We start from the raw sequence: 26,813 nt of genomic DNA on the forward strand, positions 1-26,813 counted from the left end.
TTGGCCACGTGTCAAGTGTTTGCAGACGTTATTGAATGTTACAACTGTGGTGGGGATCATATTCCTGAATTCCCTCAGTACCCTGTTAGGGTGAAAGAGGTTGAGGTGTCAAGGATCAGGGTTGTACAGCAAATCTCCTATGTGGAGGTTGTGAAGAGAGTTGAAGGGGCAAGAGGCCACAGTGTTGGAGAAGATGTGGCGTTGGATGCACCTCAACCAGTTGCAAATGTTATATGTCAATCAAGTGATCTAGATACACTTATTGTGAAGAAGGTGGATTTTGTAGCATTTATAGCCACAGTTATTAATTGTACTGCACAAGTGTCCAAGAAGTCCAATTAGCTGGACATCATTACATTTGCAGCTGAGTAGTTTTTGTAAAAAAAAGTTACCTTGTCCTAGAGAGATATGCATGATTATCAAAACGTCATGTCAGGTTAAGTCTATACAAAATATAGCCCTTATTTTAAGTGTTTTTAAAATTCCTTATGGGAAAAATTAATGGTGGGAAAACGATTGGAACCATTTCCCTGTTTGACCTCTAGGTTTTCTTAGTATTATGACTCATACTGTGGTACTCTATCTGCAATATGTGGAACCAGTGTGCAGTAGTATTTCTAAGGGGGGATATTTCGCTGCTACACGCGATGTTTTGTTGTTTGCTTTGAATCGGTCCGAAGTTGCATTGTAGTAAACATCTATGAACCAAAATGAAAGCGATAAGGAAAACGTTTTATACTAGTCAGTTAGCTATAACATTCGCCTGTCTGCCTGAAGTTATGTAAAAAATGCTGTCAAATCTGTGACGTATGGAAATTTGCGGAACACCACAAGATAACATTGAGGAAGTAGCTAGCTAGATTGCTAGCTAATTGGACAGCTGTGTAAGAGTAACGTTAGCTGTTTATGTAGTTTCTGTTTACAAATCGATTTTAATCATGGACGAAGCAGTCAGCGTCAATGCAGACCCAGATATGCCATCTGACAGTGAGGGTAAATCGTGTGTCACACTTATGATTTGTTACACCGACCAGACAGATCACACTGCTGTGTGGCTGGCTAACTAGTAGGCTATTTAACTATTTATATTTCATTTGGTTATTTTATTAACACCATGTCTCTGTACTGTCTGTAGGTCGTAGCTCGCGCTGGAGAAATTGGACTGGTTTTTGGTGAGTTTAGTTTTGAGATGTTCTACTATGGTGAATGTGATGTGAAATCAGAAATGAGCCTAACTACCAGTATTTTATTTATTTAAATGTGCCGTTATTTGAATCAAACCTATTTAGTTAGCTACAGTGAACACGGTTACATGCAAACAATCATGTGATTACTGTGGATAGTCAGGTTAATACAATAGTTTGTTTAATGCCATACTCGGCCTAATGCCATAATCAGTTGGATATTGAATTAGTGGTGCGCATGTTAAGTACTCGATGGAATAGGGCAGGCAAGCTACAGTGCCTTCAGAAACTATTCACACCCCTTTACTTTTTCCCTAGGTTGTTGTTACAGCCTGAATTTAAAATGGATTAAATTGAGATTTGTTGTCACTGGCCTACACACAACTCCCCATAATTGTATTTTATTTAACTAGGCAAGTCAGTTAAGAACACGTTCTTATTTACAATGTCGGCCTACCCCCGCCAAACCCTCCCCTAACCAGACGACGCTGGGCCAATTGTGCACCGCCCTATGGGGACTCCCGATCACGGCCGGTTGTGGTACAGTCTGAGATCGAACCAGGGTCGGTTATGACACCTCTGCGCCACTCGTGAGCCCCCCCAAAGTAGAAATACATTTTTTTTTTTACATATTAATTAAAACCGAAAAGCAGAATTGTATTGATACATATTCAATCTCTTTGTTTTGGCAAGCCTAAATAATTTCAGGAGTAAGAATTGGCTTAACAAGTCACATAATAAGTTGAATGGACTCATTGTGTGCAATAATAGTGTTTAACATGATTTATTTATTATGACTAGCCTTTTTTTATGACTACCTCATTGCTATACCCCACACATACAGATAGTTGTAAGGTTCCTCAGTTGAGCTGTGAATTTCAAACACAGATTCAACTACAAAGACCAGGGAGGTTTTCCAATGCCTTTCAAGGAAGGGTACCTATTCTTAGATGGGTAAAAAAAATAAAAAATCCATTCAATATGGTGTTAATTACACTTTGGATGGTGGATCAATACACCCAGTCATTACAAAGATACAGGCATCCTTCCTAACTCAGTTGCCGGAGAGGAAGGAGTCCGCTCAGGGGTTTCACCATGAGGCCAATGGTAACTGTGATTGGAGACAACTGAGGATGGATAAACCACATTGTAGTTACTCCACAATACTAACCTAATTGACAGAGTAAAAATAAGGAAGCCTGTAAAGAATGCAAATGTTCCAAATCATACATTCTGTTTGCAACAAGGCACTAAAGTAATACCGCAAAAAATGTGGCAAAGCAATTCACTTTTTGTCCTGAATACAAAGTGTTATGTTTCGGTCAAATTCAATACATATTTTTCAAGCATAGTGGTGGCTGCATCATGTTATGGGTATGCTTGTAATCATTAAGGACTGCAGAGTTTTTTCAGGATAAAAAATAAAGGATTTTACTTGGACTTGGCTCCATTCCTAAAGGAAATCTGGTTCAGTCTGCTTTCCACCAGACACTGGGAGATGAATTCACCTTTCAGCAAGACAATAACCTAAAACATAAGACCAAATCTACACTGCAGTTGCTTACCCAATGTGACAGTGAATGTTCCTGAGTGGCAAAATTACAGTTTTGACTTAGATCTGCTTGAAAATTTATGGCAAGACCTGAAAATGGTTGTCTAACAATGATCAACAACTCATTTGACAGAGCTTGACGTATTTTGAAAAACAGAATGGGCAAATGTTGCACAATCCAGGTGTGGAAAGCTCTTAGAGACGTACCCAGAAATAAAAAAAAGTTTTTGGACACTCCTTAAAAACCCGTTGCTAACGGATGTATAAAATAGAGCACACAGCCATAGACAAACCTTTGCAGTCGAATGGCCTTACTGAAGAGCTCAGTGACTTTCAACGTGGCACTGTCATGGGATTCCACCTTTCCAACAAGTCAGTTTGTCAAATTTCTGTCTTGCTAGAGCTGCCCCGGTCAACTGTAAGTGCTGTTATTGTGAATTGGAAACGTCTAGGAGCAACAACGGCTAAGCTGCGAAGTGGTAGGCCACACAAGCTCACAGAACGGGACCGCCGAGTGCTGAAGCGCATAGCTCATAAAAATGTCCTCGGTGGCAACACTCACTACCGAGTTCCAACCTGCCTCTGGAAGCAACATCAGCACAATAACCGTTCATCGGGAGCTTCATGAAATAGGTTTCCGTGGCCGAGCTGCCTCACAGCCTAAGATCACCTTGCGCAATGCCAAGCGTCAGCTGGAGTGGTGTAAAGCTCGCCGCCATTGGACTCTGGTGTGATGAATCACATTTGACCATCTGGCAGTCCGACGGAAAACTCTGGGTTTGGCGGATGCCTAGAGAACGCTACCTGCCCCATTGCATAGTGCCAACAGTAAAGTTTGGTGGAGGAGGAAAAATGGTTTGTGGCTATTTTTCAAGGTTCAGGCTAGGCCCCTTAGTTCCAGTGGAGAGAAATCCTAACGTTACACCATACATTCTATGCTTCCAACTTTGTGACAACAGTTTCAGCATGACAATGCCCCCATGTGCAAAGTGAGGTCCCATCGAGAAATGGTTTGTCGATCGGTGTGGAAGATCTTGTTTGACCTGCACAGAGTCTTGACCTCAACCCCACCGAATAACTTTGGGATGAATTGGAACGCTGACTGCGAGCCAGGCCTAATCGCCCAACATCAGTGCCCGACCTCACTAATGCTCTTGTGGATGAATGGAAGCAAGTCCCCGCAGCAATGTTTCAACATTTAGAAGAAAGCATTCCTAGAAGAGTGGAGGCTGTTCTAGCAGCAAAAGGGGGACCAACTCCATATTAATGCCCATGATTTTGGAATGAGATGTTCGACGAGCAGGTGTCCACATACTTTTGGTTAAGTAGTTTATATTAGTGTTTTTTTCCCCCCCCACTTTGACATTACAGAATACTTTGTGTAGATTGTTGACAAAAAGTCAATCCCACTTTGTAACAAAACAAAATGTGGAAAACGTCAAGGGGTGTGAATACTTTCTGAAGGCACAATATGTTGTAAAGACTGACTGAACCACTCCTTGTAGATTCTGTCTGGCCCCAGCGATAAGTATGTATGTACCCACAGCAGCCATTATGGAATTCTAAAATGTCTGCTGTGGCTTCTGCTAGCTAGCATGAGGACAAAAACGGCAGTTTACTTAAAAATTAGCAGTCGTTCCATCTACTCAGTGTAGCAGTTGGGAAAATTCGTAGTACAACGCAATTGTCATCCCTAGTTTGAGGTACGTTTTGAAGCCATATCTTGCACTGGCTCCGCGGTGTCTTAATCTACATAGGAAGGCTGGCTACATCTTATCCTCAGTTTGCCCTACAGCATCATTGCGTAGCCTCAGTGAACTTGCTATCATTCATTGGCCCACTGACACTTATCATCTCTGCATGCCCCCCCCTCCCTGCACTGAATGTTCTGAAATGCAAGCAATATAAATTCATTATTTGAAATTCAACATTGTGTCTCCCACCTTTCCTCCTGACCCTTGTCTTCAGGTTGCTGGGGTTGTGCAATAACTTTGCGTACGTGGTGATGCTGAGTGCAGCCCATGACATCTTAAAACAACAAGGGTCTCACAACTCCACATCACCTGTAAGAATGGGTTGTAGAATGCTGTATCGCCATAACATTCCTATCTATTGTTAGTGTCAAAGTACTATATTGGCAATATTCTTTCATTCTCTCTCTCTCTCTCTCTCTCTCCGTTTCCTTCTTCTTCAGACCCCATCCACAGTTGCCTTGGACGTTGAAGGTGGAAAAGGAAGTCACTACGACTGCAGCCCTGTTTCTACCGCGGTAAATAGAGATGCACTGCAGCTGTGAAAGTGTGTGTGATCAAATTTTATTTTATTCCGCAGATGTTATTGCGGGTGTAGCGAAATGCTTGTGTTCCTAGCTCCAACAGTGCAGAAATAGCTAACGATTCACAACAATACACACAAATCTAAAGTAAAAGAATGGAGTGAAGAAATATATAAATATTAGGACGAGCAATGTCAGAGTGGCATTGACTAAAATACAGTGTATATACATATGAAATGAGTAAAGCAGTATGTAAACATTATTAAAGTGACCAGCCTGATCCTGCCTGGTTAACATGTGTGTGACCTCTCTGTCCCCCCTCTCCAAGGCTGTTTTGTTGGCTGATATTCTTCCCACTCTCCTAATCAAGTTCTCTGCTCCATTCTTCATCCACGAACTCCCTTATGGGTAAGAGAAGGACAGACGGTGCTTTCCCAGTTGTCTTTGAATACTTTTTCTTACAGTAAATTAACATTGTAGTAAGATGTTGACAATGGGCGTATCTTAGCTTTTGCTAATCATAACATAATACAGGAACAATATTATCCTACATTACCATTTTGTTTGAGTTTGCAAAGGTTTGGCAATTTGAGTGCACATGTCAATTTGGAGGTTGTGTTTTTGTCCACAGTTTCCGAGTGTTGGTATGCGTTGCAACAGCGATTGCAAGCTTCCTTCTGGTGTCCTTTTCTTCTACCGTGTGGATAAGTATTTTGGGTAATGTGTGTGTAGGCCTATGTTTGTGCATGGGGACGGCAACATTTGAAAAATGATATGATCATTGATCACTATTTTAATTCCTAGAACATTGCAGCTCTGACATTTCCCCTGAAACCAGACACTATCTCACTGATATGGTAACCATGGGGACGCATCTAGCCAGTAAGCAGTTCTGTTAATAGCTGATTTAGCTGATTAATTAATCATTTTTATTTCGCGAAAAAGGACTGTCGCGAAAAAGGACTGTCGTTGCTCCGTGTACCTAACCATAAACATCAATGCCTTTCTTAAAATCAATACACAAGTATATATTTTTAAACCTGCATATTTAGTTAATATTGCCTGCTAACATGAATTTCTTTGAACTAGGAAAATTGTGTCACTTCTCTTGCAACAGAGTCAGGGTATATGCAGCAGTTTGGGCCGCCTGGCTCGTTGAGAACTGTGTGAAGACTATTTCTTCCTAACAAAGACAGCCAACTTCGTCAAACGGGTGATGATTTAACAAAAGCGCATTTGCGATAAAAGCACAATCGTTGCACAACTGTACCTAACCATAAACATCAATGCCTTTCTTAAAATCAATACACAGAAGTATATATTTTTAAACCTGCATATTTAGCTAAAAGAAATCCAGGTTAGCGGGCAATATTAACCAGGTGAAATTGTGTCACTTCTCTTGCGTTCATTGCACGCAGTCAGGGTATATGCAACAGTTTGGGCCGCCTGGCTCGTTGCGAACTAATTTGCCCGAATTTTACGAAATTATGACTTGACATTGAAGCTTGTGCAATGTAACAGGAATATTTAGACTTATGGATGCCACCCGTTAGATAAAATACGGAACGGTTCCGTATTTCACTGAAAGAATAAACGTTTTGTTTTCGAGATGATAGTTTCCAGATTCGACCATATTAATGACCTAAGGCTCGTATTTCTGTGTGTTATTATGTTATAATTAAGTCTATGATTTGATAGAGCAGTCTGACTGAGCGACGGTAGGCACCAGCAGGCTCGTAAGCATTCATTCAAACAGCACTTTTGTGCGTTTTGCCAGCAGCTGTTTAGGACTTCAAGCCTATCAACTCCCGAGATTAGGCTGGTGTAACCGATGTGAAATGGCTAGCTAGTTAGCGGGGTGCGCGCTAATAGCGTTTCAATCGGTGACGTCACTTGGAGTAGTTGTTCCCCTTGCTCTGCATGGGTAACGCTGCTTCGAGTGTGGCTGTTGTCGATGTGTTCCTGGTTCGAGCCCAGGTAGGAGCGAGGAGAGAGCCGGAAGCTATACTGTTACACTGGCAATAGTAAAGTGCCTATAAGAACATCCAATAGTCAAAGGTATATGAAATACAAATCGTATAGAGAGAAATAGTCCTATAATAACTATAACCTAAAACTTCTTTCATATGCTCTCATGTTCTGAGCAAGGAACTTAAATGTTAGCTTTCTTACATGGCACATATTGCACTTTTACTTTCTTCTCCAACACTTAGTTTTTGCATTATTTGAACCAAATTGAACAAGTTTATTATTTATTTGAGGCTAAATTGATTTTATTGATCTATTATATTAAGTTAAAATAAGTGTTCATTCAGTATTGTTGTAATTGTCATTATTACAAAAAAATGTAAGAAATAGCCAGATTAATCGGTATCGGCCTTTCTTTTGTCATCCAATAATCGGTATCGGTATCGGCGTTGAAAAATCATAATCGGTCGACCTCTCGTATAGAGTACAGTATATACAAATGAGAAGTAATGTAGGGTATGTAAACATTATATAAAGTGGCATTGTTTGAAGTGACTAGTGATACATTTATTACATCCAATTTTATTATTATTAAAGTGGCTAGAGATTTGAGTCAGTATGTTGGCAGCAGCCACTCAATGTTAGTGATGGCTGTTTAACAGTCTGATGGCCTTGAGATAGAAGCTGTTTTTCAGTCTCTCGGTCCCCGCTTTGATGCACCTGTACTGACCTCACCTTCTGGATGATAGCGGGGTGAACAGGCAGTGGCTCGGGTGGTTGTTGTCCTTGTTGATCTTTTTGGCCTTCCTGTGACCGGGTGGTGTAGGTGTCTTGGAGGGCAGGTAGTTTGCCCCCGGTGATGCGTTGTGCAGACCTCACTACCCTCTGGAGAGCCTTGCGGTTGTGGGCGGAGCAGTTGCCGTACCAGGTGGTGATGCAGCACGACAGGATGCTCTCGATTGTGCATCTGTAAAAGTTTGAGTGTTTTTGGTGACCAAGTCAAATTTCTTCAGCCTCCTGAGGTTGAAGAGGCACTGTTGCGCCTTCTTCACCACGTTGTCTGTGTGGGTGGACCATTTCAGTTTGTCCGTGATGTGTACGCCGAGGAACTTAACTTTCCACCTTCTCCACTACTGTTCCGTCAATGTGGATAGGGGGGTGATCCCTCTGCTGTTTCATGAAGTCCACGATCAACTCCTTTTTTGTTGTTGAGTGTGAGGTTATTTTCCTGACACCACACTCCAAGGGCCCTCACCTCCTCCCTGTAGGCAGTCTCGTTGTTGTTGGTAAACAAGCCTACCACTGTAGTGTCGTCTGCAAACTTCATGATTGAGTTGGAGGCGTGGATGGCCACACAGTCATGGGTGAACAGGGAGTACAGGAGAGGGCTGAAAACACACCCTTGTGGGGCCCCAGTGTTGAGGATCAGCGGGGTGGAGATATTGTTTCCTACCCTCACCACCTGGGGGCGGCCCGTCAAAGTCCAGGACCCAGTTGCACAGGGCGGGGTCGAGACCCAGGGTCTTGACCTTAATGACGAGTTTGGAGGGTACTATGGTGTTAAATGCTGAGCTGTAGTCGATGAACAACATTCTTACATAGGTATTCCTCTTGTCCAAATGGGTTAGGGCAGTGTGATTGCGTCGTCTGTGGACTTATTGGGGCGGTAAGCAAATTGAAGTGGGTCTAGGGTGTCAGGTAGGGTGGAGGTGATATGATCCTCGACCAGTCTCTCAAAGCATTTCATGATGACAGAAGTGAGTGCTACGGGGCGATAGTCGTTTAGCTCAGTTACCTTCGCTTTCTTGGGAACAGGAACAATGGTGGCCCTCTTGAAGCATGTGGGAACAGCAGACTGGGATAGGGAGAGATTGAATATGTCCGTAAACATACCAGCCGGCTGGTCTGAGCATGCTCTGTGGAGGCGGCTAGGGATCCAGTCTGGGCCGGCAGCCTTGCGAGGGTTAACACGTTTAAATGTTTTACTCACATTGGCTGCGGTGAAGGAGAGTCCTCAGGTTTTGGTAGCGGGCCGTGTCGGTGCCACTGTATTGTCCTCAAAGCGAGCAAAGAAGTTTAGTTTGTCTGGGAGCAAGACATCGGGGTCTGCGACGAGGCTGTTTTTCTTTTTGTAGTCCGTGATTGACTGTAGACCCTGCCACATTCCTCTCGTGTCTCAGTCGTTGAATTGCGACTACTTTTTCTCTATACTTACGCTTAGCTTGTTTGATTGCCTTGCGGAGGGAATAGCTACACTGATTGTATTCAGTCATGTTTCCAGTCGCCTTACCCTGATTTAAAAGCAGTGGTTCCTTTCGGTCATGTGTATATTAAAGGGTAAATCTGGGATTCGAAAAACAACAAAGCAGTCACCCCACGCCACTTGTTTTGGTAAACAGATGAATGTGGCTGGAGAAATGTAAATATTAATTCATAGACAGTTGTGAGTACATGAGATCAAAATTATACAGTGTCGTCAGAATGTATCCATACACCTTAGCTGTGTTCGAAAACCCATACTAACATACTCATTAAGTATGTAATATACAGTATATACCATTTACTATTAGTTCATTTTATTATACTGTAAACAAACAGTATCGTAGCTTGTTAGCGTAACAAATTACTAGCTAAACATTTTACGATTTCAGGTGTGTTCGTAAATTCAATCTGCAGTGCCAGAGTGTGCACTGGGCGTTCGTAAATCCAGAGCGTTGTCAGATAAATTCAGAGCGTTCAGAGCGCACGCTGGACGCTCTGGCTGAGTAGTTGGGTTGATCCAAGCGTTCAACTGCAGTCAAGAACCCAAGCTAACTGGCTAACATTGGCTAGCTACTTCCAGACACAAATTAGAGAACACCTCACTCTGACCATTTTATTCGCCATAGCAGAGCTGGCTATCCAGAGCGTTGGTGACTGTAACTGTGCTGCTGGCAACAATTTATTATGCTTTTTTTGCCAATGTTTACTGACATCGAGAGTGAGAGTGCTCTGAAATCGTAGTAGTTAGCCAAAATTAAAATTGTCCATGGAAACGCACAACGACTATACCACTTAGCTAAGAATGATGTGAATAATCAAGTCTTTAAACGTTGGTTAGTTAATATACTGCCTGGCAAGTTCGATTATTATTATTTGAAAAGTCATTACTTTATTACATTGCTCAACATTTTCTTAACATTTGTCATTAATTAGTTCAATGACATTGTATTCACTCTCGTCGGACTTCGGCTGCATATTTTCTGCCATTTGCTTCAAATCTGAAAATGTTGTGAAGCCACGACCATTTTCTGAAGAATTGCATTTTGGGCCATAAAAGTACAGAAATAGTGTCCTCTGTGTGTATACTTCCTGTTTTGGCGAATTTAGTCCGACATCCGGGAACCTTTTGCTTACTAACTATATCCATACTATGAGTAAGCATACTATATACACTGCTCAAAAAAATAAAGGGAACACTTAAACAACACAATGTAACTCCAAGTCAATCACACTTCTGTGAAATCAAACTGTCCACTTAGGAAGCAACACTGATTGACAATACATTTCACATGCTGGTGTGCAAATGGAATAGACAAAAGGTGGAAATTATAGGCAATTAGCAAGACACCCCCAATAAAGGAATGGTTCTGCAGGTGGTGACCACAGACCACTTCTCAGTTCCTATGCTTCCTGGCTGATGTTTTGGTCACTTTTGAATGCTGGCGGTGCTTTCACTCTAGTGGTAGCATGAGACGGAGTCTACAACCCACACAAGTGGCTCAGGTAGTGCAGTTCATCCAGGATGGCACATCAATGCGAGCTGTGGCAAAAAGGTTTGCTGTGTCTGTCAGCGTAGTGTCCAGAGCATGGAGGCGCTACCAGGAGACAGGCCAGTACATCAGGAGACGTGGAGGAGGCCGTAGGAGGGCAACAACCCAGCAGCAGGACCGCTACCTCCGCCTTTGTGCAAGGAGGAGCACTACCAGAGCCCTGCAAAATGACCTCCAGCAGGCCACAAATGTGCATGTGTCAGCATATGGTCTCACAAAGGGTCTGAGGATCTCATCTCGGTACCTAATGGCAGTCAGGCTACCTCTGGCGAGCACATGGAGGGCTGTGCGGCCCCACAAAGAAATGCCACCCCACACCATGACTGACCCACTGCCAAACCGGTCATGCTGGAGGATGTTGCAGGCAGCAGAACGTTCTCCACGGCGTCTCCAGACTCTGTCACGTCTGTCACATGTGCTCATGTGCTCAGTGTGAACCTGCTTTCATCTGTGAAGAGCACGGCGCCAGTGGCGAATTTGCCAATCTTGGTGTTCTCTGGCAAATGCCAAACGTCCTGCACGGTGTTGGGCTGTAAGCACAACCCCCACCTGTGGACGTCGGGCCCTCATACCACCCTCATGGAGTCTGTTTCTGACCGTTTGAGCAGACACATGCACATTTGTGGCCTGCCTCTCTTTGCTTATTTCAGCTGTTCTTGCCATAATATGGACTTAGCCCTATTTGGTAAAAGACTATCTTCTGTATACCACCCCTACCTTGTCACAACAACTGATTGGCTCAAACGCATTAAGAAGGAAATAAATTCCACAAATGAACTTTTAACAAGGCACACCTGCTAATGGAACTGTATTCCAGGTGACTACCTCATGAAGCTGGTTGAGAGAATTCCAAGTGTGTGCAAAGCTGTCATCAAGGCAAAGGATGGCTACTTAAAGATTTTTAAAGATTTAGATTTTTTAAAACACTTTTGTGGTTACTAAGTGATTCCATATGTGTTATTTCATAGTGTTGATGTCTTCACTATTATTCTACAATGTAGAAAATAGTAAAAATAAAAACCCTGGAATGAGTAGGTGTGTCCAAACTTTTGACTGGTACTGTGTGTGTGTATACAGTGCCTTCGGAAACTATTCAGACCCCTTGACTTTTTCCACATTTTGTTACGTTACAGCCTTATTCTAAAATGGATTAAATGTAAAAACAATCATCAGCAATCTACAGACAACACCCCATAATGACAAAGCGAAAACAGGTTTTTAGACATTTTTGCACATTTATTTCAACTTAAAAAAGACCTTATTTACGTAAGTATTCAGACCCTTTGCTATTAGACTAGAAATTGAGCTCCGGTGCATCCTGTTTCCATTGATCATCGTTGATATATTTCTACAATTTGATTGGAGTCCACCTGTGGTAAATTCAATTGATTGGACATGATTTGGAAAGGCACACACCTCTCTATATAAGGTCCCACAGTTGACAGTGCATGTTAGAGCAAAAACCAAGCCTTGAGGTTCAAGGAATTGTTCGTAGAGCGCTGAAACAGTATTGTGTCGAGGCAAAGATCTGGGGAAGGGTACCAAAAAATGTCTGCAGCATTGAAGGTCCCCAAGAACACAGTGTCCTCCATCATTCAATAATGGATGAAGTTTAGAACCACCAATCTTCCTAGCGCTGGTCGTCCGGCCAAACTGAGTAATCGGGAGAGAAGGGCCTTGGTCAGGGAGGTGACCAAGAACCCGATGGTCACTCAGAGTGCTAGAGTTCGTCTGTGGAGATTGCAGAACCTTCCAGAAGGACAACCATCTCTGCAGCACTCCACCAATCAGGTGTTTATGGTGGAGTCGCCAGACGGAAGCTACTCCTTTAGTAAAATGGCTGCCCGCTTGGAGTTTTCCAAAAGGCACTTAAAGACTCTCACACCATGAGAAACAAGATTCTCTGGTCTGATGAAATCAAGATTGAACCCTTTGGCCTGAATGCCAAGCATCACGTCTGGAGGAAACCTGGCACCATCCCTACATTGAAGCGTGATAGTGGCAGAATCATGCTGTGGGGATGTTTTTCAGCAGCAGGGGTTGGGAGTCTTGTCAGAATTGAGGGAAAGATTAACGGAACAAAGTACTGAGAGATCCTTGATAAACCTGTTCCAGAGCTCTCAGGACCTCAGACTGGGGCGAAGGTTCACCTTTCCAACAGGAGAACAACCCTAAGCACACAGCTAAGACAACACAGGAGTGGCCTCGGGACAAGTCTCTGAATGTCTTTGATTGGCCCAGCCAGAGCACGGACTTAAACCTGAGGGGATCTGCAGAGAAGAGTGGGTGAAACTCCCCAAATACAGGTGTTCCAAGCTTTTAGCAGTTGGCGTTATTTTTTATAATATATTACACTTGATCTTTCTTGAATAAGTCTATTTGTTTTTGTTTTCCCTCTAACATATTCTGTGCCTCTATGGTACAGTTTTTATTGCTATCTATCTGTACTGTTAGTCCTGCTATTTCCTGTGCTTTTAAAAAAAAAAGATGAGTTGAATTGCATGGCCTCTAAAGGCACATTTTTAAAAGTGTCCCATACAATAAGGGGATCTGCAGTACCTATGTTATGTCAGGAAAAAGTCAGTTATAAAACATTCTTTCCTGGTTAAAAACAAGTTGTCATCCAATTTCAAATATCCTTTTCTCCAGACATGGTGCTTTGCATTCAGGCCAAAGAGTACATTCTTTGTCTCATCAGACCACAGAATCCTTTACTTTATGATCTGAGTCTTTCATGTCTTTTTGTAAACTCCAGGCGTGCTGTCGTGCCTTTTTCTAAGTAGTGGCTTCTGTCTGACCACTCTCTTATAAAGCCCAGATTGGTGAAGTGCTCTGGAGACCGTTGTCCTTCTGGTAGGTTCTCCTATCTAAGACAAGGAACTCTGTAGTTCTGTCATTGGGTTCTTGGTCAGATCCCTGACCAAGGTCCTTCTTGCCTGGTTGCTCAGTTTGGTCAGACGGCCACCTATAGGCAGAGTATGGGTGATTCCATATTTTTTTCAATTTCGCAATGATGAGACCACTGTGCTCTTGGAAACGTTCAACACTCTAGAAATTGTGTTATACCCTTCCCCAGATATATGCCTCATCACAAATCTCGGTGATCTATGGACAGTTCCTTGGACTTCATGGTGTAGTTTCTGCTCTGACATGAGCTGTCAACTGTGGGACCTTTTTTATAGTTTTTTTCAATTTTGTAAATCATGTCCAAACAACTGAGTTGGCCACAGGCGGACTCCAATCAAGTTGTTGTGACATCAAGGATGTTCAAAGGAAATTGGATGCACCGGAGCTCAATTTGGTGTGTCATAGCAAAGGGGTGTGAATACTTATGTAAATGAGATATCTGTATTTCATTTTCAATATGTTTGCAAAAATGTCAAAACGTATTTTCACTTTGTCATTATGAGGTAGATGGGTGAGAAATATTTTGAATTCAGGCTGTAAACACAAAAATGTGGTATAAGTCAAGGGGGGTATGAATACTTTCTGAAGGTGCTGTAGTTTTAACCATGTTAACCATGTTTTGAATCTTAACCTTATTTGTTTACAATGACATTGTTTACAAACAATGGAGTAAAACAGACTTATATTTGGGGTTTTGATGGGTTAGAACAGTTGAACTAAGCTCATGAAGCATTTATAAATCCATGGCTATATACTGTATATAGTTTAAAAATAATGTACCAATCCCAGATAGACCCTTTCAACTCACAAGAAAGGCAGGACTTACAGTGACTTCAGAAATATTCACACCCCTTTTCCATTTTGTTGTGTTACAGCCTGAATTTAAAATGTATTGAATTGAGAATTTGTCACCGGCCTACAGGCAATACCCCATTATGTCAAAGTGGAATTATGTTAATTACAAATTAAAAGCTGAAATGTCATGAGTCAATAAATATTCAACCCCTTTGTTATGGCAAGCCTAGATAAGTTCAGGAGTAAACATTTTCTTAACAAGTCACAAGTTACATGCACTCTCTGTGTGCAATAATAGTGTTTAACATGATTTTTTAATGACTCCCTCATCTCTGTACCCCACACATACAGATAATTGTAAGATCCCTCAGTCAAGCAGTGAATTTCAAACACAGATTCAACCACAAAGACGAGGGAGGTTTTCCAATGCCTCGCAAAGAAGGGGACCTATTGGTAGATGTTAAAAAAGAAGCAGACATTGAATATCCCTTTGAGCATGGTGATGTTATTCATTACACTTTGGATGGCGTATCAATACACCCAGTCACTACAAACATACAGACATTCTTCCTATCTCCGTTGCCCGGGAAGAAGGAAACCGCTCAGGAATTTCACCATGAGGCCAATGGTGACTTTTTAAAAAACCGTTAGAGTTTAATGGCTGTGATAGTAGAAAACTGAGGATGGATCAACAACATTGTAGTTACTCCACAATACTAACCTGAATGACAGAGTGAAAAGAAGGAAGCCTGTACAGAATACAAATATTCCAAAACATGCATCCTGTTTGCAACAAGGCACTAAAGTAATACTGCAAAAAAAAATGGCAAAGCAATTACATTTTTGTCCTGAATACAATGTATTATGTTTGGGACAAGTCCAATACAACACATTACTGAGTACCCCTTTCTATATTTTCGAGCATAGTGGTGGCCGTATCATGTTATGGGTAGGCTTGTAATCGTTAAGGACTGGGGAGTACTTTAGGATAAAAAAGAAACAGGATGGAGCTAAGCACAGGCAAAATCCTAGAGGAAGAGGAAATGAGATTTCTGTATTTCATTTTCAATAAATTAACAAAGCATTTCTAAAAACATGTTTTCAGTTTGTCATTATGGGGTATTGTGTGTAGATGGGTGATACTTATTTTATTTAATCCATTTTGAATTCAGGCTGGAACAACAACGTGGAATAATTCAAGGAAAATGAATACTTTCATAAGGCACTATTACAATTGTTTCACCCTTACTCTATATGCTGTGAGACCGTATTTTAACCATTCATTTTTGAAACCCTATTACTATGTGTATCGTATTAGAGTACATATTTGCATCCATATTAAAGTACTGTGTATCTTCTAGGTGTGATCTTTGCCAGTGTGAGCGCTGGACTGGGAGAGCTCTCCTTCCTCTCTCTCACTGTCTTCTTTAGCAGGTAGACTATCGCTCTGATTTACTAACAGTTCAGTAAGTTGTTTACTTTGCAGTTCTTTTTTTTACATAAAAGGTATTCTCACTCAACCCCCTCAGTTTTTTTTCTCTCGACACTCTCACCCCATGTCTCCTTCTATCCGCCCTCTCAGAGATGTGTTGGGGGGCTGGGGCTCGGGCACCGGTGGAGCAGGTGTGGCCGGGGCTCTGCTGTACTCTGCTCTCACGCAGGCTGGCCTCTCTCCCAGGAACACGCTGCTCATCATGCTGGTCGTACCTGTAGCCATGGTGATCAGGTCAGTCCCAGGGGTGAAAGTAAGGTAGTTCGGTAAGGCGTCCTGGCAAAATAAGTAGTGGGGGTACGTCGTACAAGAAACATGAGCCTACCACAATAATTAAAACAAAATGTAAATTAAACTGTAGGCTATTACGCCACTATTTATCATTACCGCAAGTCAGAGGCATGAAAAATTTGCGAATGGTAGTATAGTCTACACTCAACTGCGATGTGGTTCCACGAGAACACTGACATTTTGCCAAGGCAGAGATGAGTGGCCGAGACGCGCGAGGACAGCAGTGGGTGCATAAATTCTCAAATCGCCAAATGTCATTACATTTTTTTTGGTGTTTTGTGTAACCGATGTCTCTTTCCATTCACCACTGTTTGGAGGCTGGAAATATGTTGTGAGTGGATGAGCGTGTGTCGGTAGTCTAGTAAAGGAGCCCTTTGAAGTGATAGTTTGACAAGCGCATGCACACATAGGAGGTCCCATACTGGGAAGAAATTCGTTCTCTACTGAACAAAAATATAAACGCAACATGTAAAGTGTTGGTCCTATGTTTCATGGGCTGAAAAAATAAAACATCCCAGACATTTTCCGTACACACAAACAGCTTATTTCTCTAAAATGTTGTGCACAATTTGGAAGTACGTCCAACCGGCCTCACAACCGCCGACAACGTGTAACCATGCCAGCCATTGCCCAGGACCTCCACATCCGGGCTTCTTCACCTGCGGGATCTTCTGAGACTAGCCACCCGGGCAGCTGATGAAACTGAGGAGAATTTCTGTCTGTAATAAAGCAATTTTTGGGGGGAAAACACATTCTGATTGGGTGGGCCTTGCTTCCATGTGGGTGGGCCTGTGCCCTCCCAGGCCCACCTATGGCTGCACCCCTGCCCAGTCATGTGAAATCCATAGATTAGGGCCTAATTTATTTATTTCAATTGACTGATTTCCTTATGAACAATAACTTGTTGAAATTGCATGTTGCGTTTATATTTTTGTTCTGTATACTTTCACCCCTGGTCGGTCCCATAAACAATGTTGATGTGATGTTAAGTTAATGTGTCGTTTGTTAGGTGAGTGGGGAAAGGATCACTCCTTTTCTGTCAGTTTATCTGAACCCTTCACCCCCTTTTTGTCTTTTTCTCTTCCTTTTCCCCCACATTCCCCTCAGCTATTTTTTCCTGCTAGTCTTCCCCCCATCCTTCCCACAGTGGAAGTGCAGGGAGGTGGAGTCTGTGAGGGGCGGAGACTCACAGAGCAGGCGGCCCCTATTGGATGACACTGATGAAGAGGAGGAGCGGGAGAAAGGTGCTGAAGGTGTGTTTATCATGTCAGCATGTGGTAAGGTAAAGAATTTTGAGGAAAGTGATGTGTGGTAATATGGATGTTTAACACAAGATATTTCTAAGTAGTGAAATATTACATTTTAATTGTAAAATATTTTGTAGGACATTGATTAACCAAACAGCCCATCTTCTCTTCCTTCTGAATATAACAGAAGACAAGGTCACTGGACCACTGACATTTATTGAGAAACTACACATCATTAAAGTGAGTTTGAAGTCACTTTAGAAAAGTGGACTTGGTCTGTACCATTTTCAGATTAAAAAGTTATACTCTCAAAGTTGGCCCAGGCCAGGGTAAGCCAGGCCAAAATCTCATAAATATCCTTATTTCCCAGTCGATACAAACTCAATTCCCCAATGTGAAATACACAGAACAGCTTTACTTGAATTTCATTTTCACATGTGCTAAATAATCAGTTTAACCCTGGCCTAGTAAGTTTTACTCAGTCTTGATGTGCTCCAGTACTATATGTGTTATTGCCAATCTGCTAATATCAATTCTACCGCCTCCCCTCAGGGTCTTCTGAGGTTTGTGGTTCCGTTAGGAGTTGTCTACTTCGCGGAGTACTTCATCAACCAGGGCCTGGTGAGTAGGCCTCTGTCGCCCCTTGGCAGTTTATAGTGTCACTGCAACTAGTTGATATTCTCACCATCACTTCCATTCTCATTGTATAGTATGGATGAACGCCAACTTCTTGTTACAGTAGAACTAATTTCCTAATTTTTCAACTTTCTTTACAGTTGGAACTCCTATATTTCCCAAACTTCTATCTCTCCCATGCAGAGCAGTATCGCTGGTCAGTACCATTCAGAATATATACAGTTGAAATCGGAAGTTTACATGCGCTTAGGTTGGGGTCATTAAAACTCGTTTTTCAACCACTCCACAAATTTCTTGTTACAAACTATAGTTTTGGAAAGTCGGTTAGGGCATCTACTTTGTGCATGACACAAGTAATTTTTCCAACAATTGTTTACAGACAGATTATTTCACTTATAATTCCCTGTATCACAATTCCAGTGGGTCAGAAGTTTACATACACTAAGTTGACCGTGCCTTTAAACAATTCCAGAAAATTATGTCATGGCTTTCGAAGCTTCTGATAGGCTAATTTACATCATTTGACATCATTTGAGTCAATTGGAGGTGTACCTGTGGATGTATTTCAAGGCCTACCTTCAAACTCAGTGCCTTTTTGCTTGACATCATGGGAAAATCAAAAGAAATCAGCCAAGACCTCAGAAAAAAATTGTAGACCTTCACAAGTCTGGTTCATCCTTGGAAGCAATTTCCAAACGCCTGAAGGTACCACGTTCATCTGTACAAACAATAGTACGCAAGTATAAACACCATGGGACCACGCAGCCGTCATACCGCTCAGGAAGGAGACGCCTTCTGTCTCATAGAGAGTAACGTAATTTGGTGCGAAAAGTGCTAATCAATCCCAGAACAACAGCAAAAGACCTTGTGAAGATGCTGGAGGAAACGGGTACAAAAGTATCTATATCCACAGTAAAACGAATCCTATGTCGACATAACCTGAAAGGCCACTCAGCAAGGAAAGAGCCACTGCTCCAAAACAGAGAAATGTCCTCTGGTCTGATGAAACAAAAATAGAACTGTTTGGCCATGATGACCATTGTTATGTTTGGAGGAAAAAGGGGGAGGCTTGCAAACCGAAGAACACCATCCCAACCGTGAAGCACGGGGGTGGCAGCATCATGTTGTGGGGGTGCTTCACAAAATAGATGGCATCATGAGGGAGGAAGATTATCTGGATATATTGAAGCAACATCTCAAGACATCAGTCAGGAAGTTAAAGGTTGGTCGCAAATGGGTCTTCCAAATGGACAATGACCCCAAGCATACTTCCAAAGTTGTGGCAAAATGGTTAAGGACAACAAAGTCAAGGTATTGGAGTGGCCATCACAAATCCCTGACCTCAATCCTATAGAAAATTTGTGGGCAGAACTGAAGAAGTGTGTGCGAGCAAGGAGGCCTACAAACCTGACTCAGTTACACCAGCTCTGTCAGGAGGAATGAGCCAAAATGTACCCAATTTATTGTGGGAAGCTTGTGGAAGGCTACCCAAAACGTTTGACCCAAGTTAAACAATTTAAAGGCAATGCTACCAAATACTAATTGAGTGTATGTAAACTTCTGACCTACTGGGAATGTGATGAAAGAAATAAAAGCTGAAATAAATCATTCTCTCTACTATTATTGTGACATTTCACATTCTTAAAATAAAGTGGTGATCCTAACTGACCTAAGACGGGGAATTTCTACTAGGATTAAATGTCAGGAATTGTGAAAAACTGAGTTAAAATGTATTTGGCTAAGGTCTATGCAAACTTCCGACTTCAACTGTATATCTTTTTTTACTTTAGTGCCATATAAAGATTCATATTTCTCCATTGTAATGGTATGATTAAGTGGTGTAAAGCTATTAACTCACATTCTTCGTGTGTGTTCAGGTACCAGACACTGTACCAGGTGGGGGTGTTGGTCTCGCGATCCTCTCTCTGCTGTGTGAAGTTCAGGAGAATCTGGGCTCTCTCTCTGCTTCAGGTGAGTGAACAATAGATGAGATACAGTACCAGTCAAAAGTTTAGACACCTACTCATTCCAGGGTTTTTATTTTATTTTGACTATTTTCTACATTGTAGAATTATCAAAACTATGAAATAACAGATGTGGAATCATGTAGTAAACAAAATTGTTATACAAATATATATTTGAGATTCTTCTAAGTAGCCACCCTTTGCTTTGATGACAGCTTTGCACACTTTTGGCATTCTCTGAACTAGCTTCACCTGGAATGATTTTCCAACAGTCTTGAAGTAGTTCCCACATATACTGAGCACTTGTTGACTGCTTTTCCTTCACTCTGCGGTCAAACTCATCCTAAACCATCTCAATTGGGTTGAGGTCGGGTGATTGTGGAGGCCAGGTCATCTGATGCAGCACTCATCACTCTCCTTGGACAAATAGCCCTTGAAAAATGATATGCCACTCCATCTGGTTTGGGACTATCGCTGCAGAATGCTGTGGTAACCATGCTGGTTAAGTTTGCCTTGAATTCTAAATAAATCAGTGTCACCAGCAAAGCACCATAACACATCATCCTCCATTCTTCACGGTGGGAACCACACATGCGGAGATCATCCATTCACTTACTCTGCGTCTCACAAAGACACGGCGATTGGAACCAAAAATGTCAAATTTGGACTCATCAGACCAAAGGACAGATTTCCACCGGTCTAATGTCCATTGCTTGTGTTTCTTGGCCCAAGCAAGTCTCTTCTTCTTATTGGTGTCCTTTAGTAGTGGTTTCTTTGCAGCAATTTGACCATGAAGGCCTGATTCACGCAATCTCCTCTGAACAGTTGATGTTGAGATGTCTGTTACTTGAACTCTGTGAAGCATTTATTTGGGCTGCAATTTCTGAGGCTGGTAACTCTAATGAACTGATCCTCTGCAGCAGAGGTAACTCTGGGTCTTCCTTTCCTGTGGCGGTCCTCACGAGAGCCATTTTCATCATAGCACTTGATGGTTTTTCCGACTGCACTTGAAGAAAGTTTAAAAGTTCTTGGAATGTTCCAGATTGACTGACCTTCATGTCTTAAAATAAATGACAGTATCATTACTTTTGCTTATTTGAGCTGTTCTTGCCATAATATGGACTTGGTCTTTTACCAAATAGGGCTATCTTCTGTATACCACCCCTAATTTGTCACAACACAACTGATTGGCTCAAACGCATTAAGAAGGAAAGAAATTCCACAAATGAACTTGACAAGGCACACCTGTTAGTTGAAATACATTCCAGGTGACTACCTCATGAAGCTGAGAATGCCACGAGTGTGCAAGGCAAAGTGTGGCTACTTTGAATAATCTCAAATGCAATATATTTTGATTTGTTTCACACTTTTTTTAGTTACTGCATGATGGAGAGGGCTGTGTCGGTCATGAATATTTATCAGCCGGTAACTGTTATGCAAATAACTGTCTGTCTCACGGTAATAGTCCTTTAAATAACAAAAACGTTTAGCATCTTCGGGCTTCCATGAATAGCCTACAAGCCACTGATGCAGATCTTTGGAACATCTGCATTTTAAAGTCTAATAAATCCATTTAATATAGCCTACACCATCACAATACATGTATTATTTTAAGCAGGTCTAAAGAAAAATTATGATATGAAGAAAATGTAGCCTATACCAAAGAACAGAACAGCATACTTTGAGTTGTCCTTATGTTAGGCCCTGATCTGGCTCTGCTATATGGCTGTGAGCTACACTAATTATTTTAGCAGACAAGATTTTTTTTGAATTCTGTGGCATTACTTGATAGGGAGAAGAATATAATTGAAAATAGTTTGAATAAAATAGAAAGGATATTGACTTCAGAGGGTGTGCCCACATGGCTATTCTGTGTTGAGTGGTAAGCAAAGTGATCATTTGAAACAGGTCCTTCTATATGCTGAATATGTAGTTATGTATGCAACTTTAGTTGTGCGACTAATGATGATTTGAAAAAAATTGGATGAAAGGCATGCGCTCTGCTGTTTCTTGCCCAGGTTGCACACACTTCATCAGTCTCTCATTCACAATTTGACAAGTACTTGATAATATTCTCACCCATCTGACTATTCTCAATGTAATCTGGTGTTTACATATTTGTGCACTTTAGTTTAGAATGGCCCGCAAAAAAAAATCCTTAGCCTGCACTCAAATAGAAAGAACGTTACGTGGGATTTAATGTTTTATATGCCAGGAAGGCTACACTGGTCATAAAGAGGATTAATGTGCTTAATTTTAAGAATTGAGAAATAAATATAGCATCACAAGAAAGCTGGGATCCTCTTTTAAATAGTGGCCAGTCAAAACTCTGTTCACACGCTATGGCGCAATGACTGGGCTTATAAGAACACGTTTCACTAAGTTCTGTTGGCTATGGGCTCGCCAACCCTGTTCCAGGGGTCCTAGGCTTATATGCTACGCTTCGAGTAATTTGGCCATGATGCAAACAGTGATACAAACCGTATCAAAACATATAGGCCTATGAGCTGAAAAAGTTGAAAAATAATGCATGTGCTGTTTTTCTTTAGACTGCACACACTGGGCATCATTCACAATCATACTATTCTCACACATTAGACTATTCTCAATGTAATGTTGTCTTTACATACTAAATAATATACTGACCAAAAATAAACACAAAATGCAACAATTTCAAAGATTTTACTGAGTTACAGTTCATGTAAGGAAATCAGTCATTTGAAATTAGTTCATTAGGCCCTACTCTTTGGATTTCACATGACTGAGAATACAGATATGCATCTGTTGGTCACAGATACCTTAAAAAAAAAAAAAAGAGTCTGGATCAGAAAACCAGTCAGTATCTGGTGTGACCACCATTTTCCTGATGCAGCGTGACACATCTCCTTTGCATAGAGTCAATCAGGCTGTTGATTGTGGCCTGTGGAATGTTGTCCAACTCCTCTTCAATAGCAGTGCAAAGTTGTTTGATATTGGCCGGGACTGGAACACGCTGTCGTACACGTCGATCCAGATCATCCCAAACATGCTCAACGGGTAACATGTCTGACTATGCAGGCCACGGAAGAACTGGGATATTTTCAGCTTCCAGTAATTGTGTACAGATCCTTGCGACATGGGGCCGTGCACGACAATGGGCCTCAGGATCTCGTCACGGTATCTCTGTGCATTCAAATTGCCATCGATAAAATGCAATTGTATTCGTTGTCCGTAGCTTATGCCTCCCCATACCATAACCCTACCATGGGGCACTCTGTTCACAACGTTGACATCAGTAAACCGCTCGCCCAAACGATGCCATACAGACTGCGGTTGTGAGGCCGGTTGGACGTATTGCCAAATTCTCTAAAACAATGGAGATGGCTTATGGTACAGAAATTAACATTTAATTATTTGACAACAGCTCTGGTGAACATTCCTGCAGTCATCATGCCAATTGCATTCTCCCTAAAAACTTGAGACATCTGTGGCAACTGGCTCTAACCAGAATAGAAAGAGTGGGACACATTTAGTGTCTAGTTTGAGAAACAGACGCCTCACAAGTCCTCTACTGGCAGCTTCATTAAATAGTACCCTCAAAACACCAGTCTCAACGTCAACAGTGAAGAGGCGACTCCGGGATGCTGGCCTTCTAGGCCATTTTTATTTGGTGCTGTGCCTTGAGAAGGTATTCACACCCCTTAGATTTTTCTACATTTTATTGTGTTACAGCCTGGATTTAAAATGGATTCAATTGAGATTGTGTCACTGGCCTACACACAATACCCCATAATGTAAAAATGGAATTATGTTTTTAGAAATGTTTCCAAATTAATTAAAAATGAAAAGCTGAAATGTCTTGAGTCAATAAGTATTCAACCCCTTTGCACGCCTAGATAAGTTCAGGAGTAAACATTTGCTTAACAAGTCACATAAGTTGCATGGTCTCACTCTGTGTGCAATAATAGTGTTTAACATGATTTTTTAATGACTATCTCATACAGATAATTGTAAGATTCCTCAGCCAAGCAGTGAATTTCAAACAGATTTAACCTCAAAGACCAGGAAGGTTTTCCAATGCCAAGGCAGCAGCTAATGGGGATCCATAATAAATACAAATGATGTTATAACTTCTAAAAGTAACTGTATCCACTGGCGAATTGGGAGAGAGTGAGGTGATTGCCATGTAAGATCCAACATAATATTTTGCGGCAGTGTTGCCTGTCAGCATTAATCATCTCTGATTGAGAGATTCAAGGAGCTATCATCGTTAAGTAACATAATAGATACAAAGCATTGCATTTACATTCATGCGCTTCTAAATTAATTTTGTGTCTTTGCCCAAGAAGCATTTAACTGCAGGGTACACCCACATATGGAGGAATGTGCCTACCTGATTTAGGGGACACAGCTAGGAGTTGGGGTCAATTTAATCGTAAAACATTTCCTTGGTGTTAAATACAGTCTGAACACACTTAATGTATAAATTGATGGTTCAGTTTACAGGATGCCATAGTCATATTTTTCAATGTTCTGTTCCAGTTAAAGGGTTGTTCCGATTCAATTAGATCTGTGGACCATTTTTTATGACTAGCTCAGAATATGAGCTTTCCAAAAGTTTTCTAAATTTATAGAGATCAGTCCTTTCAGGAGCCCAGATCATTTATTTATAAATCCCAGTATTGGATGGTTCGGTAGTTGGGTTTCCCAAGGGACTCCATAGGCCAGCAAAGCTGAGCTAAATTGTAAATATAGAAAAGAGATTTGCCTGGTAGGTATCTGTTTTTCAATTCTTGGAATGTTCACGAACCATTACTATCCATGATATCAGCAAGGATATGGATTAGAGCGCAGTTTTGGAGAAGCATAGTTACCGTGACTCAACGGTCATGACTCGTGATTGCCGGTGTTGGGGTAATACAGTCACCGTAACAGACCTAGTGGTGGAGCTATAACTTTCTCTGATCTTTATCTCTCTCCACCTGGCTTTATATTTTCTTCTTCCTCCCCTCCCCCACCATCCCCACCACTACCTTTTGTACCCTTATTCATAAAGCATCTCAGTGTAGGTGTGTTGATTTAGGATCGGGTCCCCCCTGTCCATGTCATTTTATTGTCCTAGATCAGCACTCCTACTCTTAGATGCTTTGTGAATACGGTCCCTGGTCCCTCAGTGTGTGTGAACGAGGTGTTGCTCTGTCTCCCTCAGTGTGTGAACGCGGTGTTGCTGTTATTGTCGGTGTACTACCAGTTCCTGCCCAGTGCGTGGCTGGTGTTTGTGATAGTCCTCTACGAGGGGTTGCTGGGAGGAGCTGCATACGTCAACACATTCTACTTCATCAGCAAGGAGGTCAGTCACTAGGGTGTGTGTGTGTGTGTGTTTGTTTGTCAGCCTGCGTATACGGTTGTGTGTATGTCAATATATAACATTAGCTGGAGGGTCAGCCATCGGACATGTTTGTGTGTGTTTGTGTGCCACTCCCCTTACCTTTCCCCTCTCTCCCTGCAGACTGGCGACAGACAGAGGGAGTTTGCCATGGCGGCAGCCAGTGTAGGAGACAGTCTGGGCATCGCCATCTCCGGCCTCACAGCTTTCCCAGTCCACAGATACTTCTGCTCACTATAAGCGATAGTAGAGGGAGAAAGACTGGTGGGAAGTGCAAAAGAGGTAGTGTCATGTTTTGAAGTGCTTGGTATTTCCTTGGAGGTCTGAAGAAGAGACTCTCTGCAGCTGGGGTGGATGGAAATTGCTGATAATTATTGTGTTACATTTTTGCTTAAATTAGAGGTCTGTTCAGACACATATCTTCCTGCACCTTAGCAACCTTGCTGGGTGTGTGGTAGATTCCTCCATTTACTTAGAAATCACATTGTTACAACTGGTACAAGTTTCATATCACTTCGAAAGATAACGGTCACTAGCCAACTGTAACTTTTAATATTTTTTCTGCCATCACCAAAGACAACATTTGTCAATGTGCCTTTGATAATTATCAGGATTTTATGTTTTAATATATTTCTCTTTTCACTACATTCCAATGTCTAGTATCCTGCTAATATAAAAAAAATGTAACCATTAACTTTTTCTTTGCTGCTATTGTTGAGTTATTGATTACTGTTATAAAATTGTGAATGCTCTAACTTAGCTCTACTAACAGTGTTTACATGTGGGCTTTTATGATCAGTGTTATATTTTGTTGTAACTTTTGAAAACGGACAAGTGATTAAAGATTTGATTTTGAATCAAATGTGTGGTTTATTGTTCTGTAGGCCTACTTTGTTTTTAAATAAGATAAATTGCATAATTAAAGCTAGAATCCTTAGTTGCTACATCCATTTAGACTTAAATTAATTATACAGTTGAAGTCAGAAGTTTACATACACCTTAGCCAAATACATTTAAACTCAGTTTTTCACAATTCCTGACATTTAATCCTAGTAAAAATTCCCTGTCTTAGGTCAGTTAGGATCACCACTTTATTTTAAGAATGGGAAATGTCAGAATAATAGTAGATAATTATTTCTTTCAGGTTTTATTTCTTTCATCACATTCCCAGTGGGTCAGAAGTTTACATACACTCAATTCGTATTTGGCAGCATTGCCTTTAAATTGTTTAACTTGGGTCAAATGTTTTGGGTAGCCTTCCACAAGCTTCCCACAATAAGTTGGGTGAATTTTGGCCCATTCCTCCTGACAGAGCTGGTGTAACT

General features: G+C 41.5%; 1 protein-coding gene across 3 annotated transcripts; it reads left to right on the plus strand.

The window, feature by feature from the left end:
* Nucleotides 1-616: 616 nt before the first annotated feature.
* On the plus strand, nt 617-26,345 carry cln3 (CLN3 lysosomal/endosomal transmembrane protein, battenin). 3 transcript variants are annotated; one of them, XM_071351978.1, is made up of 15 exons: nt 617-993; nt 1,136-1,172; nt 4,705-4,801; nt 4,931-5,005; nt 5,340-5,419; nt 5,643-5,728; nt 15,855-15,927; nt 16,076-16,219; nt 17,384-17,553; nt 17,711-17,763; nt 18,076-18,144; nt 18,300-18,355; nt 20,037-20,130; nt 25,312-25,452; nt 25,612-26,345. In XM_071351978.1, exons 1-15 carry the CDS (start codon nt 939-941, stop codon nt 25,726-25,728), a joined length of 1,347 nt encoding a protein of 448 aa, XP_071208079.1. In that variant the 5' UTR covers nt 617-938; the 3' UTR covers nt 25,729-26,345. The 3 variants fall into 3 exon arrangements, with proteins under 3 accessions (XP_071208079.1, XP_071208087.1, XP_071208124.1); XM_071351986.1 differs by having other exon boundaries at nt 617-987; XM_071352023.1 differs by having other exon boundaries at nt 618-993; nt 17,384-17,529.
* Nucleotides 26,346-26,813: the final 468 nt, after the last annotated feature.

The sequence above is a fragment of the Salvelinus alpinus genome, chromosome 1 (assembly GCF_045679555.1).
Source record: "Salvelinus alpinus chromosome 1, SLU_Salpinus.1, whole genome shotgun sequence".
NCBI lineage: Eukaryota > Metazoa > Chordata > Actinopteri > Salmoniformes > Salmonidae > Salvelinus > Salvelinus alpinus.